The 18999-nt window shown below is 41.1% G+C and overlaps 2 protein-coding genes and 1 long non-coding RNA gene across 19 annotated transcripts in view; 1 reads left to right on the forward strand and 2 right to left on the reverse strand.

The window, feature by feature from the left end:
• Window positions 1-18999, forward strand: part of LOC105214821 (serine-rich adhesin for platelets) — a 69540-nt gene that overhangs the window by 17795 nt on the left and 32746 nt on the right. For 7 of the 17 annotated variants that reach the window (XM_054226720.1, XM_054226718.1, XM_054226723.1 and 4 more), the window contains exons 4-12: window positions 9-8641; window positions 8735-8924; window positions 10940-11027; window positions 11094-11247; window positions 12164-12476; window positions 12825-12914; window positions 14707-14745; window positions 15333-15533; window positions 17150-18239. In XM_054226720.1, the coding sequence (XP_054082695.1) occupies window positions 9-8641; window positions 8735-8924; window positions 10940-11027; window positions 11094-11247; window positions 12164-12476; window positions 12825-12914; window positions 14707-14745; window positions 15333-15533; window positions 17150-18239 (10798 nt within the window). The remainder of the gene's footprint in view (window positions 1-8; window positions 8642-8734; window positions 8925-10939; window positions 11028-11093; window positions 11248-12163; window positions 12477-12824; window positions 12915-14706; window positions 14746-15332; window positions 15534-17149; window positions 18240-18999) is intronic. The other 10 variants (XM_029042016.2, XM_029042020.2, XM_029042019.2 and 7 more) reach the window with 5 other exon arrangements.
• LOC105214819 (coiled-coil domain-containing protein 113) lies at window positions 8920-10631 on the reverse strand. The gene is made up of 2 exons (XM_011188479.3): window positions 9829-10631; window positions 8920-9766 (listed from the first exon to the last, which is right to left on the reverse strand). Exons 1-2 carry the CDS (start codon window positions 10448-10450, stop codon window positions 9027-9029), a joined length of 1362 nt encoding a protein of 453 aa, XP_011186781.2. The 5' UTR covers window positions 10451-10631; the 3' UTR covers window positions 8920-9026.
• On the reverse strand, window positions 13174-15228 carry LOC128920155 (uncharacterized). The gene is made up of 2 exons (XR_008470278.1): window positions 13787-15228; window positions 13174-13684 (listed from the first exon to the last, which is right to left on the reverse strand). It is a non-coding gene; the product is annotated as an uncharacterized LOC128920155 (long non-coding RNA).

Here is an 18999-nt window from a genome sequence, read left to right on the forward strand (position 1 = left end):
ATTTATAGTTATCGTCAGCATATGCCCAGCTACGGTCAGCAGGATCAACAGAAGCTATCATATGCAACGCAGCAAATGGGTATCAGTGGTTTATTGCAGCAACCTGGGCCAAGTGTAAGTGCTGCAGGTTACGGCGCCTTGTCACAGACACAACAACCGCAGCAACAGCAAGCGCCCACACCGCAGCAGCAGCAACAACAGCAAGCCAATCAGCAGCAAGCCCGTCTGCCGCAACATTATCCACAGGCACCGGGTCAACATCCACTATATCCAGTCGCACCGACTTCGGCGGGACAAGCTGGTGCTTCTGTACCGGTACCGGGTGGTCCGCAGGGTTATACCCATAGCCCTTACGGTAATCCTATGCAACATCAGTCGAGTCGCACTGCTCAACATGTCCCCTATGGTCATTTGGATCAGACGAATCCTTATGGACAGCATGTGCCAACATCGGCTGCACCGACTAGCGTACCAACGCATCACTTAACTGCACAGCAGCAGCAGGCTGGACAGTTGGGTGCGCATATGGGACCGGGCGGTCAGCAGCAGCAACAACAACAGACGCCAACTGGCTTGCCGCATGGCAGCAACGCAAGTCAGTCGTCATTGCCGCCTGGTTTGGGTGCACCACAGCAGCAACAACCCACCTCGCATATGTTACAGAATCAACAACAGCCGCAGCAAATACAACAACAGCAGCAACAAAATCATGTTGGTCTAATACAACCGCCAAACCAACATCAGCAACTTCCCGGTGCTGGTTTGCCGCCACCGCATAGTATAGGAGTGCCACCAAGCTACAGTAGTCATCATCAACAGCAGCAGCAGCAACAGCAACAGCAGCAGCAGCAACAACAGCAGCAGAATCAGCAGCAACAAAGCAATGTACAGAGTGTACAATCCGCCGCAGCGTCATATTTGTCCTCAGCCAAGCATCAGGCTACGTCATCACAATTATCATCATCGCCACAATATCGCGCACCATTTCCGCAATTATCGCCACAAATGTCACCGCGGCCACCGACAATGTCACCACATCCACAAATGTCACCACGGCCCGGCATGTCGCCAGCTAAGCCGCCACCACAGTCGCAAACGCAGGCGCAAACACAGCAGCAAGTAAATTCACCCGGTCAGCAACAGCCGACGCATCACAGCATTTCGGGAATGGTTGGTCTCACATCGCCACGTCCACAACTACCAAATAGTGGACCGCCAAGCTCCAAGGCTAGCGGTGGTCCACCAGTTGTCAACACCCTACAAGCACTCGAACAGATGGTTATGCCAACGCAGGGCGTTATGTCTGGTCCGGGCGGTGTACCCATGGAATATCCGTCGGCCTATCGTCAGGCGTCGAGTCACGCCACAATGTCACCGATGGGACCACGTATGCCGGTTTCACCACAAAATCACCTACAATGGAGTCCACATTTAGGTTTACCACAACCACAAAACCCCTCGCCATTGAATGTGAATAGCGGGATGAGTGCTCAGACACAGTCTCAGTTGCAGCTGCAACAGCAACAAATGAACTTATATGCCCAAGCACAGGGTATGGCACATCAGCAACCGCCGTCTGGACATCCATCATCGATTGGACCACCACAGCAACAACAGCAGCAGCAGCAGCAACAACAACAGCCGCCACAGCAGCAGGCGCAACCTCCGCAACCACAACAACAACAACCTCAGCATCAGCAATTGAATGAGCAATTACAGCATTCCATTAATGATATTGTGGGTAGTGGTCATCAACATCAACAACAACAACAGCAGCAGCAGCAGCAACAACAACAGTTGCAACAGCAACAGTTGCCCTCTATGTCACCAATGCATGCGCAACAGCAGCAACAACAACAAGTACCACCCTCTACCCAACAACAGCAACAATTGCATCATCAACCACCTGGCTTACCGAGCATCCATCACATAGGTCATCATCAGCTACCGCCAGCTACAGACCATACGACTGCCTCGCTTATGAACAGAAGCGCGAGTACACATGACCCCACACTGGGGGTTATACCGACTTCTCAGGCGCAGCAACAGCAACCGTCACATGTGCAGTCGCAGTTGCAGCAACAACCGTCGCCACATCAACAGCAACAGCAATCGCCCCATCAGCAGACTATGCTACAACAGCAGTCGCCAAGACATCACCCACAATTGTCACCACATAATCCACCCCCGCCCCAACAACAAATGCATCAACCATATCAACAGCAGCATAACCACCAGTTGCTAGGCGATCCGTTTGCTGCAATGCTAACGGCGACACAAGATGCGCCAGCGAGCCTGCAATCGGGTCTACAGCAGCAACAACTTGCACAATTGGAGTCACAACCGCCGCCTACGTCAACCCCGACACAAACTATAACCCAGACGCAGACTCCAATACAGTCACAGCCGCAGTCGCAGCCTCAGCCACAACCACAGCAACAGCAACAGTCATTATCACAACATCAACAACAACAGCAGCAGCAGTCAGCGCAGCGTGAAGCCCAGCTGCCGTTAACTCAGCCGGCTATGTCGCCAGCGCATATTTCGTCACCCATAGCTTCGAGCCCAACTGTGACCGCGCAGCAGCAACAGCAACAACAACTTCAACATCAATCGCTGCCAATGCAACAGCAGCAGCAGCAGCCACAACAGCCCCCAACACCGACATCAACACCCTCACACCATTTGGCCAACATTCTTAACGAGACAGCTAACTCGAACGACTCTTCCACATTGGCTGTAGTAGCGAACGACAGTAACAACAGCAGCAGCAACAGCTCGACCAATAGCATTGTCAACAATCAGCCCACCTCAGTGCATGACAGCAATTCGCAAAGTTCGATCAACAGTAGCCATCATCAGCAGCAATCAATGTCGGGCATTGACAGTCTCGGCAATGCGGTATTGAATAGCAACTCGAATTCGGCCACAGCTACGGGACACGGTGGACTGCTGGACAGCGCTGGCGCTAGTCTTTTCGACAACAATTCGATGTCTTCAACAAGCGCCGCTGTAGCTGCCGCATCTTCGGCAGCCTCTGCTGCGGCCGCGATGCTCGATAGCAATTCGCAATCATCATTTATTGGCGCTGCGACAAATCTTAATGATTTCGATGCCACCAGCAAGCTGCAGCAACAAATTCCCGAAAGCAAGAATATCATTGAAGATGCAACGGCTCAGCAATGCGCCGCAGAGTTACCCTCAAACGAACAGTCGACAGAGAACGGTTTCAAAACACATGACACAACTGCCGATGTTACTAAACCCATGGAGGAGGACAGTGCGTCCCTCAAATCGTGCAATGCCACCATTGCAGATGTTGAAATGCCAGAGGAGATAATGAAGCCCACAGATACCGCCGTAACTGATGTATTGCTGGAGCAAGCTAAGTGTTCCGAAGAGACGCTCTCTGCTACAGAAACCGAACAGCAACTGCCTGTGGTTACTGAGCAAACGCCCACCACACAGACAGTGGTGCCACTAACGGAACAAGTTCCAACGCCAGCGCAGCAAACTGCGGCGCCACCAACAGCCGTCGGCGATACCACTGCTCAGCTCACTGCAGTACCAAATATAACAACGGTCTCAACAACTCCACAACAACAACAATTTGCGCAAACACAGCCACCGATAGCGACAATGCTGCCGCCAACGTTGATGTCTCATCATCCAATGGCCAATACACCTGGCATGACAGCTATGGGCTATGATGGTACACAACCCATGATGATGCCACCATATGGTCCACCCGTGCCACCGCCGGGTCATATGTATCCACCCTATCCGATTCTGCATCAACAAGAAATTGCGGCATTGCAACAGCAATTGCAAGAAATGTACTGCATGCCACCGACAGGTCCCGATCATCAAGAGAAAATAGTGCGCCTACAAGAGCGTTTGAATATGTTGCAACAACACGAGCTAAACGATCAATGTACCGGAGGTGGACCACAATGTGTGCTCTACCAGACCAGCGGTATGCCTGCCTTGTATGGCAGCAGTAGTGTGCTCCACAGTCAAATGATGGTTGAGAGTCCGCAGGTATCCAGCACCACCGGTCGTGGACGTGGTAAGGGTGCCAATAAACCGCGCAAACCACGCACAAAGAAGGAAAAGGCTGCCTTGCAACAAATGCAACAACCGACTAGCGATATTATGGACATAAGTGGCAACATAATGCCACCGAATGCGATACCAACAACACAGTTGCCCGTATCGGAAGATTGTGTCACACAGGGTGCCGGTGATACATCGGTAGTGGGTATGCTTGAGTATAATGAAGGTAGTGGTGATCACTCGCAAGATGTTGTGCACTCAGCCAACGAACTCGACACTTCAACGGATGATGCAGGAAAGAAAAAGAAACCGCCCCGTAGGCCGCGTGCACCAAAAGATCCGAATAAGCCACCGCGCGATCGCACACCTAAAGCGAAGAAGTTAAAAGATGGTGAACTCAACTCGAGTGAATCGCTTGCTTCAATACGCCGACGCAGTAGCGCTAAAAAGAAGAAGAATGGCGAAGACGACGAAAAAGGTGAAGGCAGTGAAGCCGAGGACAACAAACCGCTTTCTGTATGTAAATCAGATGCCGCCGAACAAAACGCCGCCAATGACAACTCGGATGGTGGCAACAAGCCTGAAACTACAACATCTGACGATCCCAATAGTGAAGTTAAATCTACCAATATCGATGGGGATGCTCCCGATTACGACGACATACCAGTGTCCAAAATACCAACAACGCGCTCGAATATGGATGACGAAAAGTCTGCAGAAGCCGGCGATGAGACTATTGACTCAGTACCCGATTCTGCGGGTGATTCCGCAACTACGCCGAGTCGTAGAAACAAGAAGCGTTCGGGCGGTCGCAATCGTGGTAATAACAGCGATGACGCCACCTACACCACACGTCGTAGAGGCCAACTCTCTGCACGTGCACTTAAGAAACGTCGTAATCGCGGTCGCATCGTACCCGAATCAGATGGTGAAGATGATACACTGGCTAGCACGCCACCACCGTCACCGCCACCCGACTCCGAAACGGACACAAATAAGCGACGGTCTTCCCGCAATACTCAACGTAAGAAGTATATTGACGACGTAATGTTGCGTTTCTCCGACGATGATTCGTCGCTGATGGCTTCTCCAGTGAAGAAAGAAAAGAAAACTTCGAATGCAGCAGCAGCTGCAGCGGCCGCGGCAGCTATTGCGCCACCAAGCAGTGATGCTGACAAAGATACCAGTGCAGCGAACTCGGGTGCAGAAGGTGAAAGTGCCACCATCGATGAAAAGCCTACAACGGGAGAACCGGAAGACGGCAATGCAACCGAAGCGAGCTCCAGTACAGCAGCGGATAAAGACAAATCGTCTTTGGAAGCACCTCCACCACTGTCTTCCAAGCCCAACTATGTATATATCAATACTGGCGATGAAGATAGTATGGTAGTACAGTATGTATTGGCGGTGCGCATGGGAAGACGTGAACTCATACCGGATCCACCACCATCACAACCCAAAGAAGACAAAGATGTCAAAGATGACAAAGAGGTTAAAGAAGAGAATAAGGATGATACAAGCATTGAAAAATCCGAAGAAGCTGATAAAGATAAACCAGCTGAAGAACTGAAGAAAGAGGGCGAAGATTCAGCTGAAGACAACAAAATGGAAGTGGATACTGAGAAATCAGAAAAAGTATCTGAAAAGACTGATGGCATTGAAAGTAATGCGGAAAGCGACGCAAAGGATTCTGAGAAAATGGATACTGATGAGAATGTTGAAAGCAACGATGTTGCAGCAAAGAAAGAAAATGAAGATGCCACAACGGAATCTAAAGATATTGAAGACAAAGATGGCGAAAGTAAAGCGGAAAATGACACCGCTAAAAATGAAGCCGAGAAGAGTGAAGAAGTGGCTATAGAAAACGAAACAGAAACAGAAAAGAAAGTGGACGAAGACACAGAGGGTAACGCTGATAAAGTTGAAGAACCTGAAAAGAATACTGCTGAAAGCAAAACTGATATAGAAAGCAAGGATACAGAAAATGCAGAGAAAATGAATGTTGATGAGGCTGAAGCTAAAGTTGAGGCCGAAAAAACCGACGATTCGGTTAAAAAGGACTCGGACGAGAAAGCTGACGTTTCCGAAACGAAAGAGCTCAAAGATGGTGAAGCCACAACCGTGCCCGAAAAGGATGCAGACAAAGAAAATGCTAGTGAATGTAACAAAGAGGAGGATAAAAAAGATAAGGACGATAAAGATGATGATGATAAGAGCAAAGATGCCGATTCGAGCACAAACAAACCAGAACCAGTTTATATTGACGTTGAAGAGTACTTCGTCAAATATCGCAACTTCTCTTATCTGCATTGCGAGTGGCGTACCGAAGAGGAATTATTCAAAGGCGATCGTAGAGTAACTGCCAAGATTCGCAGATTCCAGCAAAAACAAGCACAACAAATGAACATTTTCGACAGCATCGAGGAAGATCCTTTCAATCCCGATTTTGTCGAAGTCGATCGTGTATTGGACATGTCTGTGCACACAGATGAAAATACGGGCGAAACCACAAAGCATTATTTGGTAAAATGGAAGTCATTACCATACGAAGACTGCACATGGGAGCTGGAAGAGGATGTAGATGACGATAAGATTGAGCAGTATATGCGTTTCAATAAATTACCACCACGCCCTGAGTGGAAGAACAAGAAACGTCCACACCCCGAACAATGGAAGAAACTGGAGAAGACACCAGTCTATAAGAGTGGCAATACCTTACGTCCGTACCAATTAGAGGGTTTGAATTGGTTGAAGTTCTCGTGGTACAACTCACACAACTGTATCTTAGCCGATGAGATGGGTTTAGGCAAGACTATACAAAGTTTAACCTTTGTACATTCGGTCTATGAATATGGAATACGCGGACCCTTCCTCGTCATTGCGCCATTATCAACCATACCGAATTGGCAACGCGAGTTTGAGGGTTGGACCGACATGAATATTGTGGTCTACCACGGTTCCGTAACGAGCAAACAAATGATACAAGACTACGAATTCTATTATAAAACCGAAAGCGGCAAAGTGCTTAAAGAGCCAGTGAAATTCAATGTACTAATTACGACATTCGAAATGATTGTCACAGATCACATGGACTTGAAATCGTTTAATTGGCGTTTGTGTGTAATCGACGAGGCACATCGTTTGAAGAATCGTAACTGCAAATTGTTGGAGGGTCTCCGACAATTGAATTTAGAACACCGTGTGCTACTATCCGGTACACCATTACAAAACAACATAAGTGAACTGTTCTCTTTGTTGAATTTCCTCGAGCCGAATCAGTTTTCTTGCCCCGAGGAATTCATGCGTGAATTCGGTAGTCTGCATACTGAAGAGGAAGTGAATAAATTGCAAGCATTACTGAAGCCAATGATGTTGCGTCGTCTCAAAGATGATGTCGAGAAATCTCTAGCGCCCAAAGAGGAAACCATCATAGAAGTAGAACTCACAAACATACAAAAGAAATACTACCGTGGTATTTTGGAACAGAACTTTTCTTTCCTCAAAAAAGGTACCACCTCCGCGAATATACCCAATCTCATGAACACCATGATGGAGCTGCGCAAATGCTGCATACATCCGTATCTGTTGAATGGCGCCGAAGAGCAGATACAATACGACTTCCGTGCGCAACACGGCGATGATCCGGAGTCGTATTACAAAAATCTCATACAATCCGCTGGTAAAATGGTGTTGATTGACAAATTGCTGCCAAAGCTGCGTGCGAATGGTCATCGTGTGCTGATTTTCAGTCAGATGGTGCGCTGTCTAGATATCTTGGAAGACTACTTAGTCTATCGCAAATATCCATTTGAGCGTATCGATGGACGCATACGCGGTAATTTACGTCAAGAGGCTATCGATCGTTACTCCAAACCCGGTTCGGATCGTTTTGTTTTCTTGTTGTGTACCAAAGCCGGTGGTTTGGGTATCAACTTGACTGCAGCCGATACAGTTATCATCTACGATTCCGATTGGAATCCACAGAATGATCTGCAGGCGCAAGCGCGTTGTCATCGTATCGGTCAACGTAAAATGGTTAAGATTTATCGGCTGCTTTGCCGCAATACATACGAACGTGAAATGTTCGATAAGGCCTCACTTAAGCTGGGCTTGGACAAAGCTGTTTTACAATCGATGAATACGCACAACTCCAAGGATGGTAGCAACAGCAAACAGTTGTCGAAGAAAGAAATTGAAGATTTGCTGCGTAAGGGCGCCTACGGTGCTGTAATGGACGACGATAATGCGGGCGATAAGTTCTGTGAAGAAGACATCGATTCGATATTGAAAAGACGTACACAAGTTATTACCATGGAATCGGAAAAGGGTTCCACATTTTCAAAAGCCTCGTTTGCGGCTTCCGGCAATCGTTCGGATATCAAAATCGATGATCCTGACTTCTGGACCAAGTGGGCCAAGAAAGCCGATATTGATCCGGATGCTTGTGAACGCGATGAGACCGAAGATCTCGTGCTCTCAGAGCCACGCAGACGCACGCAGATTAAGCGCTACGGACATGAGGATGTCATGGAGATCAACTCAGATGATTCTTCCAATGATAATAGCGATGAAGAGGGTGGCATAAGTAAGTATGAAGGCCCTTTGCGTTTCTTCTTACATTGTTATTTTCGTCTTTGTAAGCATGATTAAAATACTAACTGTAATTTCATTTATTTAGGTTTACGTTCAAGACGCCGTAAGGAGAAACGTATGCGTGAACGTGAGCGTGAGAAGAAAACTAGCATTAATGACGAGTACATACCAAGAGAGCGCGACGCTTTAGCCTCGCTAGGTTTGGATGAAATACATTATGGCAATTGGGCCAAATCTGAGTGCTTCAAAGTGGAGAAGGGTCTGCTATCATTCGGGTAAGTGTATACACACACATATTTAATTAGTTTTATACACGTAAGAGTAAAAAATATAAAAAATTATATAATTATCCGTCGTAGTAAGCCAACACTGTGTCACTACTTTTTCGCGCAACGCTTGTAAACATTATTGAGCTTCATATTTAATATGTAAATTTTGCGTTGCAACATTTTCTCCTCCTTCTCCAACATCAATAACTCATCCTTCTTTTCAACATACTGATTTACACTCGGCGCCTGATAACGCTCCAGCTGTTCTTTGAGTGACTGCAATATCTTCAATTCCTTCTTATTTTCCTCCTCGACAGTTTTAGCTTCACGTTCCAACTGTGACACGTTCTTAATCACATCCACCGTCTTATTAGCAATTGATTTCGATTCCTCCTCAATATTCATCATAATTTGCTTTTCCTCCGACATGGCGAGCGATGCCTTGCCGGTGACGCTCTTCAAACCAGCCATGTGCGCATTCTTCTCGTCCAACGAGTTTAGCAGCTCATTGCGTTTAATCATCAATTGCTCAAAGTCAACGGCACTCAAGATGCCGCTTAAATCGGACTTTGTTATGAGATCGCTACGCAGTTGCGCGCAATTCTCATGCAGTGCTGTGTTGCGTAGACGCATAGTGCTGAGCAGAGCGCGTGCATTTTTCAACCAATTGTTGACGAACTTTTTGAATTTACGCTCAATTTGTTTCTCTCCAGCCGTCTCCAGGAAAGTAATGTCACGTTCGTCCTTTAGAAAGTGCAATTGGAAGTTCTTCATCGTTTCGTCGGTTTCATCATACCGAAATTGCAGCTCCTCAATTCTAGCATTCAGCAGCTTAATCGCCTGCATTGCTGCAATATTTTATTAACCGTAAAAATTGGTTTCTCACTTTAATAACTGTACACCTACCCACCTTTGGTCTCAATTTCATTTACACGTTTTTCGACTTCCGTTGTTGCTTTCTCTGCCATATCGCATTTCGACTTGTAATTTAGTCTATACTCCATTTGCCCACTATGCATACCGGCGGGTCCTTTCTTCGAAGCGCCCGTGTAATTCGATTGACTCGTATTGTACATGGAAACAGTTTCGGAGGGTCGCGAACTAATTGAACGCCTCGGTGTCGCATTCGATAAACGCGCACTGCCCACAGAACTAGTTGTAGTGGTACGCCTTTGTGCGGTTGCTGTGAAACGTCTGGTCTTGAGGCCAATCAGCATTTTCGGATCGTTGCGTTCGAGGAAATCGATGAGAAAATGATTCTCCAATTTAACTATAGCCAATTCGCGATTTATCTCTTGCACCGCAGTAAACATATCCAAAGCATCATATTTCTCCAAATACTCATCCTTTGCCTCCTCATTCATCAAACGGTATAGATCCAATTGTAGATTATTGATGAATGTCTCCAATGTGAATTCGGCAGTCTGATTTTCATTAACTTGATACGGCATTTTACCACGTGTATCTAAACTGTTAGGACGCACTGACACATATGTGGTATAATCGCCTTCCGAATGCTGCAGTATAGACATTTTGAATTGGTTTTTATATAAACGGCGGAAATTAAGTAAAGAGTTGAAAACGCGTTATACGAATGGAGAGTGAAAATTATTTTTTGTTTTTTTTAATTTATTATATTTTTTATTTATTCTGATTGATGTTTTATTATTTTTTTTTTAAGATTGATTTTTTTTATTGATTTTTGTTGAAATTAAATTCGAAGTTCTTTTTTATCGATAAATGAACAAAGATTGTACTTTATAGAAATATTTTCTATAATTTTTTTTCGGAATTGACACTTTGTTGCTTACAGTACATACGAAATTGGAAATTAGTTAATTTTCGAAGTTTGTTTTAAAAATGATGACCAACCATGCTAATATTGAGAAAACTTTAGGTTTTCGCTGAGTATAAATCTTCTCAAACACTGATTGCTTTTTATAAAAAAACAACAACAAATGATTTTAGAGGCAACAAATAAATAATGCGATCTTCTCTCTCTTTTCACTTTCACTTTCCAGCTGGGGTCGTTGGCCAGAAATACTCGAATTAGGACAGTTCAAGCGTGGCTGGCGTGAAATGGACGTGGAAGACTGCGCCAGAATAATTGTAAGTACTATTTAATGGCTTTTATTTTTTTATGCAAAAATTTTAATTCTTTTAAACTCTCCACAGCTGCTCTACTGCCTGCAAGTGTATAAGGGGGATGAGAAAATCAAGAATTTCATTTGGGATCTCATAACACCGACTGAGGATGGTGAAGTGCAAAAGATCAGCAGGGATCATAGTGGCCTACATAATTTGGTGCCACGAGGTAGGAATGCAAAAGGTATGGTAAAAGATACAAACACGCACTCTAACTGCACGGACGTAGTTAATGCGCGCACGCACGCTCAAACCAGTAAATTTAACAAACAAACAGAAAAAAACCAATCGCAATACTTGTATTTACGTTTTCACAAGTTGAGATGGGCTGCTACTTAATAAATATCCTTTTTGGGAGCGTAAAGCACAATAGACGCGGAAGCGGTGTATAAACTTAAATTGCAAACTGCAAATGCATAAAAAGCAGTATTTAGCGTAACTTATATAATATTGACTGCAAATAAAGTAAATTTTGTTAATTTTTGAAAATTAATTTATAAATTGTTAATATCTTTAAAATTGCTAAATATCTTTGCCTAAGTATTTACTCTTTACTATTCAAGTAACGTAAACTCTATTGGGTGTTAATAAAAGATGTGCGTGTATTGTTTCTTTAGCATTGTATGTAGTCTATATATATATATATATATATATAAATTTAAAAAATAAATGCTTGAAATTTAGATATTATATATATAGTAGTATTGTAAACTAGACCATATACGAAATATTATATACATAACTATGCACTTTTATATACCATATGAACATAAACACATTTTGTAGAATTTATTTATTTTTGAAAAGTCGCAGATTTATTGCTGAAACACATTTCATTTCATTTCCACACATTTGAACACACTTTGTATAGCAATACATATACATACATACAAACATATATGTGATCATTACATAACCTCAAATCTGCGACACATTCAATGTAAATAAGTTAATTATATTTAGTGCTACAAATAAACTGTAAATATGCCTATATTCATGTGAATAATCTTTGTAAGTTTTCAGCTTAAAGACTAGCATTTGTTTTGTCCTACAGTTAGTTTAAATGCATTTTACTAATCTACAATTGCTACTCGTTGCAGGTCGTAATGGCGGTAAAGCGCAGAAAGAAATGGCTGCTGCCGCAGCAGCAGCTTCAACGCCAACCGGCAAAACGGAGGTTGATAAGGATGCTGGCGCCAGCACAAGTGCCGCTACATCAGCCACAGCATCACCAACCAATGCGAATTTATCACCCACAAATGTACCGACACCGATTTCGACTTCAAATCCAAATGCGAGCGCTAGTCAAAATGCGCTCACCGACCCCAATCACTGGAGTAAGCAGGAGAAATTCGATGCCGATGCATTCTTGGAATGTGCTTATAAAAAGCATTTGAGCAGACACGCGAATAAGTGAGTCGTGTGGAATCGAAAACTTTTTTGTCGAAATTACTATGGAATTTTTTCACTAATGTCAATTTCTATCTCTCACACTCTTTTTCTCTTTCTCTCTTATTTTTATTATGTATAAAAATATATACATATGTATTTTTTTGACATTTTATTATTATTTATTTTATTAATTTAATTTAATTTTTATTTTTTTTATTATTTTTATATTTTTTGTTTTTTTTTTAATATTATTTTATTATTATTTTTATATTTTTTTATTATTTTTTCAATAATTTTTTTTTTATTCTTATTCATTCTTTTTTGTATAATTTTCTTTATTTCATTGCATTGCATTACCTATATTTTCAGAGTCTTATTGCGCGTACGTATGCTCTACTACATACAACATGAGGTTATTGGTGATCTAGTGCAGCAAATCAAAGATAACACACCCGTCAGGTAACAGCAAATTCTAAGCAAAATATTTCATCAAACATTCTTTGTATGGCATAACTTGCTATAATTTTTACCTTTCATATCATTTGTTAATTGTTTATTTTTTAGTTTTCTTTACTCGTAATTATTTACTTAAATGTAATTTTAGTAATTTTTATTTGAATTTCATATACATTGTTTGGTGCGCTGCCGTTACGTTTCAGCTTGGTGTTGCCATGGTTTTTGCAATGGCAACTCTATTTTTTAATTTATTAATATGCTGCTTCTACTGTTCACACTATCACTTGACTGACTAATATACGTTTAAATGCTAATTACATTTTTATATATAACTTTTCTACATACTAACTATAAAGGGTTTTTCAATAAGGGCGCTACAAAATTATTAAATAAAACAAAAACGGTTTAGGATATCAATGAAATTCTTTATTCTTGTGCCTGACCCCATCTTTTGCTTATTGACGAAGTCATTCAGTCAGAAATGAGCCTCATCGCTAAAAATGATTTTTCGATGAAAATCCCGATAATTTTCAAGTTATTACTCAGTCCAATTCACGAACATATGACGATTATGGTGGTCAAGCGTATTCAGTTCATGCGTCTATATGATCTTGTAAGGAATGTAGACCAAGATCTTTTCAAAAAATTCGCCACAACGACGTCACAGACATGCCCAACACTTGAGAACGACGTGTGAGAGACTGATTTGGGTCTTCCTCAATATGCGCTAAGGGCAGCCATATTCTCGACACTACGGGCAATTCTTTGTCTCACTAACACGGGAATATTTTCTACTATGCCTGTGGATTCAAATTACTCCACTTGACGCTCAATTGTTGATCAGACAGGATGATTATGACGCCCATAAATTGGACGTAGCGCTCTTAAAGTTGAGGCCACTGACTCCGAATTTCGCAAGTAAATTTTAATAATTTCGACTCGTTGTTGGCTCATACATCTTTTCATGATGAAATGGCAAACCTTACTGAAGAGAATGTCAAAGAGGAAAATATGGCGTCGTTTACGTTTCCCTATATCGGTGAACTTTTGTAGCGTCCTATCGAAAAATCCTTTATATATAACTCTCTACATAATTATTAAATGTGTTATTTCCTACAATGTTACAATTTAATTATTATGAAATGTATTTTCATTTATGTTCAAAGGATTGCCATTTGTTGCCAAACTCAAACCAAATAACAATTATAGTTAACTAATATGCTGCACCACATAATTCTTTAATTCGACTAATCTCAAAAATCATTACTAATTAAATGAAAATACTCGCTTTGGAAACTGTGCCTAAATCAGAGTGGTGTAGTATATACTGAAAAAAATTGTTCATAATTCTCTTTATCTAGTCTAATACATTCGTTTTATATATGTGTAATTATGTTTTTCAGTTTTCTCCATTAATTGAAAAAATGCCATAAACTCGTATGAAATTATCATTATTCTCGGTGTTCACATACAATTCTACTACATTAATTGTCTTATCTGTGTCTTCCATACGTTCAGTATAAGTACATATTTGCTGTGTTTTAACTACATATATGCATTTACCGCAGTTGTTTAGCCCTGTATTATATATAGTAATTCTCATTACTTGAATTGCCATTAAATTAAATTTTAAGCGCTAATAAATTAATTCAAACTCAATCGCTTTACATACCTAATACATATGTACATATATAATACATAACTTATCAGTTCTGATCTCGCTAAATTCAAATTAGTCCATCATTAACTGAAACAATAAACTTCTTTATTCAACGTATACAAATTCATCGTGTAGCTATCGCGCCTACTCTCACACAGAAAATAACACAAAAAGGTAATATGATGAAATGAGCGTAAAATAGTTAATAAATAAATAATAAAAAACAAACAACAAATGAGTATTGGAGGATATCATAAATATGACAGGCGAACAGGGAATATACGAGGCTACTACTCACAGTGTTCTTTAATTAATTAATTTTTGCGACTTGTAATGAGTTTAACAAAAATTCCAAATTCTTTTTCAAAATACCAAAAAAGAATTATATACTTAATTTAATTTAATTAACGATTTTCTAAATTCTGCTAAATTAAGCGCATTATATTTGTAAATTCTGGTGTACTATTTGGATTGGTAGTGCTTTTTACTTTATTTACACGCATTTTCGTACTTTAAGTAGTACTCAATTGGCTTTGAACTCTTTTTCGATTGTTTTGAGCAAACTTGGTTTATATTTGTAATAAGTTTTTTTTTATCGAAAACAAGCTTTGTTTTTAGTTTTTGTTTAATTTTTTTTTTTCTTTTGCAAAATTATTATTTTTTCTAATTTATTTCTGTACCAAAAAGTATACACACAAACACACTCACCAACACGCATTATTTATAATTACAAACAAAATTTATGTTATATAACCATGTAGCGAGCTCCCCATTCGCCCGCCCGCAACGCCCGATCAAGTGCCAGCATCATGGTGGAATCCCGCGTGCTGTGACAAGAGTCTTTTGGTCGGCACATACAAGCATGGCTGTGAGATGTATCGTCAAATACGCGCCGATCCGAATTTGTGTTTCGTGAGTCATGTTGGTGCCGGTGATGATACGGCCGTAACGAATTTGCCGACGTAAGTGCCAAATTAACGATATACATACATACATATAAATACTAACCACAGTTTGTACGAGCATTATATGAAATCGTGCATTAACTAGTACTAACCATAAAATATATATAATATAATATGTAGTTATATAAATATTGTACTAACCTCGAAGATAAATGTAAACATATTAATTTGAAAATCTAATCACCAAAATACACATAAATATGCATGAGGTTTCTGCAAATAGTGGCATACAATTAAATCAAAACCTAACTTAGAAGTTACTTCCATTATTGATCACTTGAATTCCGGACTTAGTTGTAGATGGATCGGTGAACCCTGAAATAGTTTTACAAACCTTTGACGGGGTTTCTGTGTTTTTTTATAGAATAATATCTGCGTTATATTAGCTTTTATGAAAACATATTTTTAATAACCAAGATGTAGACTATGAAAAACAGTCCTTTCTGAAGCCAGGATCCCCCCTCAGATTAGGAGTCTACAAAGCGGCCTGAACCTACTACAAATCTGCAGATATTATTCATTTCTACCCCCACTTCTCCACCTACTTTTCCCGTAATCTTCTGCTCATCCGTGAAGAAGCCTCTCAACGACTTCTTCCCACCCAAACGTTCCTTGAAGTAATAAGAGTTGAGAAGTTGTTGTCAGGGCTAGTCTCGGCGACATGGTGCTGATCCAATAACCTCGGGCTGATGTCGAAGTGTGCGATTGATTATTGAGTTCCCAGTCACGCACTCCTCTAAAAACCCGGATTCCCTAAGTTTGATAAGAGTTTTCGCGGCCATGCACCTGTCAGCTATGTACACCGGTGATATATGCAATAAAGCGTTAAGTGCAAAGGTTGGTGTCGTCCCAAGTGCGGCACTCAGAACGAAGGAGAGCCGTTAGTGGAATGCTTACTAGCCTTTTGGGTAGTGGAACTTTTTCAAGCGACCTCTACCACACGAGTATCCCATAGAACATTATAGGCTTGACTATATTTTCATATAGCCAGAGAACCACTTTTGGTGAGAGATCTCATCTTTTTCCGATGGCTCCTCTGCAGTATAAGGCAATCGAGGCCTTCTTAGCTCGCTCTTATATGTGGGGTTTCCATCAGAGATTTTTGTCCAGGATGAAACCCAGGCACTTAACTCTGTCCGCTGGACGAATAACATAACCGGAACGGACCCGGATTTTTATCTGGTCAAGGCCTGTCAATTCAGCAGCCTCATATTTGAGGAATATTGTATGTCGCTACAATAACAACAACAAAAACAGTGAATTTCTTTTTCGAAATTGGAATCTTCGAATCTATGTTGCTTCATTTTTACGCCATAAATCCCCAATTATCATAGATCGACTATAGAATGTTCCCTTTTTCAACTCATAACTATCATTCATTAGCTAAGCATTCAGATCGTTAAATACAATTTTTTGAACTTCGAATTCGATGTCAACTCTTTTTCTACCCAAACTCTTGATGTGGTTCCAACTGTTAAGCATGCCTTAAATGTTCAAATATACTTTATTCTTAAGAATATATTTTAATAATTCATATTTTTCATAATCTTACGAAGTTATTATTTTCCAACAACAAAACTAATTTGTGTCGCCATTTACTTCTAACAAAACAGAAATGAAGACGATGCCAACTCGAAACATGAAGATGCCGAAGAGATTGACGACGATGGCACCGCGACCAAAGACTCTGATTCCACCAAGCTAACGACCGGTGACAATAAAGATTCACTCGATCCCGAGCGTCCCAGTTCATCGGGTAAGAGCAAAAAACGGGCGAAAAGCGAAGCCGCTGACGCTGGTAGTGTTGTTGGTGTCGTCGCTGCGAACACTGTGGCTACTGTCGACGGCACCGCCGACGTACCAAACGATAATAAGGAACAGGCAAACGAAAATGAAAGTGCACAAGTTAAAGAAACTGATGACAATCAGACAAATAACGAAAATATTCCAAATTCCGAGCAGAAAAATGCAAAATCAGAAGCAAACGAAGCGATTATCGATGTCGATGCCGCCGTTGAGCATGTTGAAAATGAAGCGACAACAATGGCAACCGATGCGGTTTCGTCATCCACCACAACTGATACAGAAGCGCCAGTTGCGATGGACACGGACGATGCGAACGGCAGCGATGTCAAATCGGAGACCGATACCGATGCCACAATGACAACCACGGTTGCCACTGTTGGTGGAGATTCAACTTCAACCGATACAACGGCGCCCTCAACATCAGCATCGGCATCACCCACAGACAACGGCGCGACAACTCAAGCCGCCGACACGGCTAAGCTTGATAATGTTTGTGAAATGAAGTCAGACACTGACACTGAAACGACGCCGGTCGGTGCTGTCGATAGTGCAACAGCCGCCAACACAAATACTACCGCCATTGAATCCACCACTGCAACCAGCAGTAGCGCTACAGCTAATGCTTCCATTACCATACCCACACCCACTACTACTACTACATCTACATCTACTACTAATACTAATGAACAAACGCAAAATGACACTCTTAATTCGACCACCGTAGGCTTAGATGAGGAGGAAAGTGTTGCAAGTAGTTATCCGCCGACGACTATGGCTGTTGAAGATGCCACCATGTGGCCATCTATGCAGGATTTGAATACGCGTTTGAGGCGTGTCATAACAGCCTATCAGCGTAATTATAAGAAAGAAGAATTAAAACAACAACAAAAAGCTAAGGTAAGTGCCACCATTATCCATAACATTTCCCATACTTCCATTGTATTGTATACTCTATGTGACCTCATATCACTCGCTCGACTGTGGCGAGTTGTCAAACTCATGTGTTTTATAACGAAAAAGAGTACTAAAAAGAATCTCAAGAATTGTGTTTCTAGAAATAAGATGTAAAAAGCAGATTCTAACGAAAGTTGCACACCTTTACAAAAAATTATATTTTATATATTGTTCACTTTTGGGTATGTCTATCCTTATACAACTGTAGCTTAACTATTGTGTCGATAATTTTTGTCTAAATTGGGTAGTACTCTTTTGGATTTGGCTGTAAATGTTTTTAGTTAGTGAATAAATTTATTTTTGAACAGTGTATTTGAGTAAAGTTTGGTGCCACGCAATTCTGTTTGGTCATTAACAAGAAGAGGAAAAATTTTGTTTTGAATTTCTAAAAAAATTAACATTTTCATTGTTATTAAAAGCTAACATTTTTCAAATTTAAACAATTTTATGAAGTGAAAAATTTGATTTTAATATTATTCGGGAAACAAATTATGAACCTAAAAATAATGATTAATATATTTAATTCAAATAAAAAAATTAACAAAATATGTATTTATATTAAAAAATATTAAAAAAAAAATAAATCGAAAAAAAATAGAAACAAATTATCATAATAAAAAAAATTAACAAAATATGTATTTAAAAAAAAGATTTAAAATAATTTATATCGAAAAAAAAATTATAAAAAAATTCAATAACCTCA

Source organism: Zeugodacus cucurbitae, chromosome 3 (genome assembly GCF_028554725.1).
Source record: "Zeugodacus cucurbitae isolate PBARC_wt_2022May chromosome 3, idZeuCucr1.2, whole genome shotgun sequence".
Lineage (NCBI taxonomy): Eukaryota > Metazoa > Arthropoda > Insecta > Diptera > Tephritidae > Zeugodacus > Zeugodacus cucurbitae.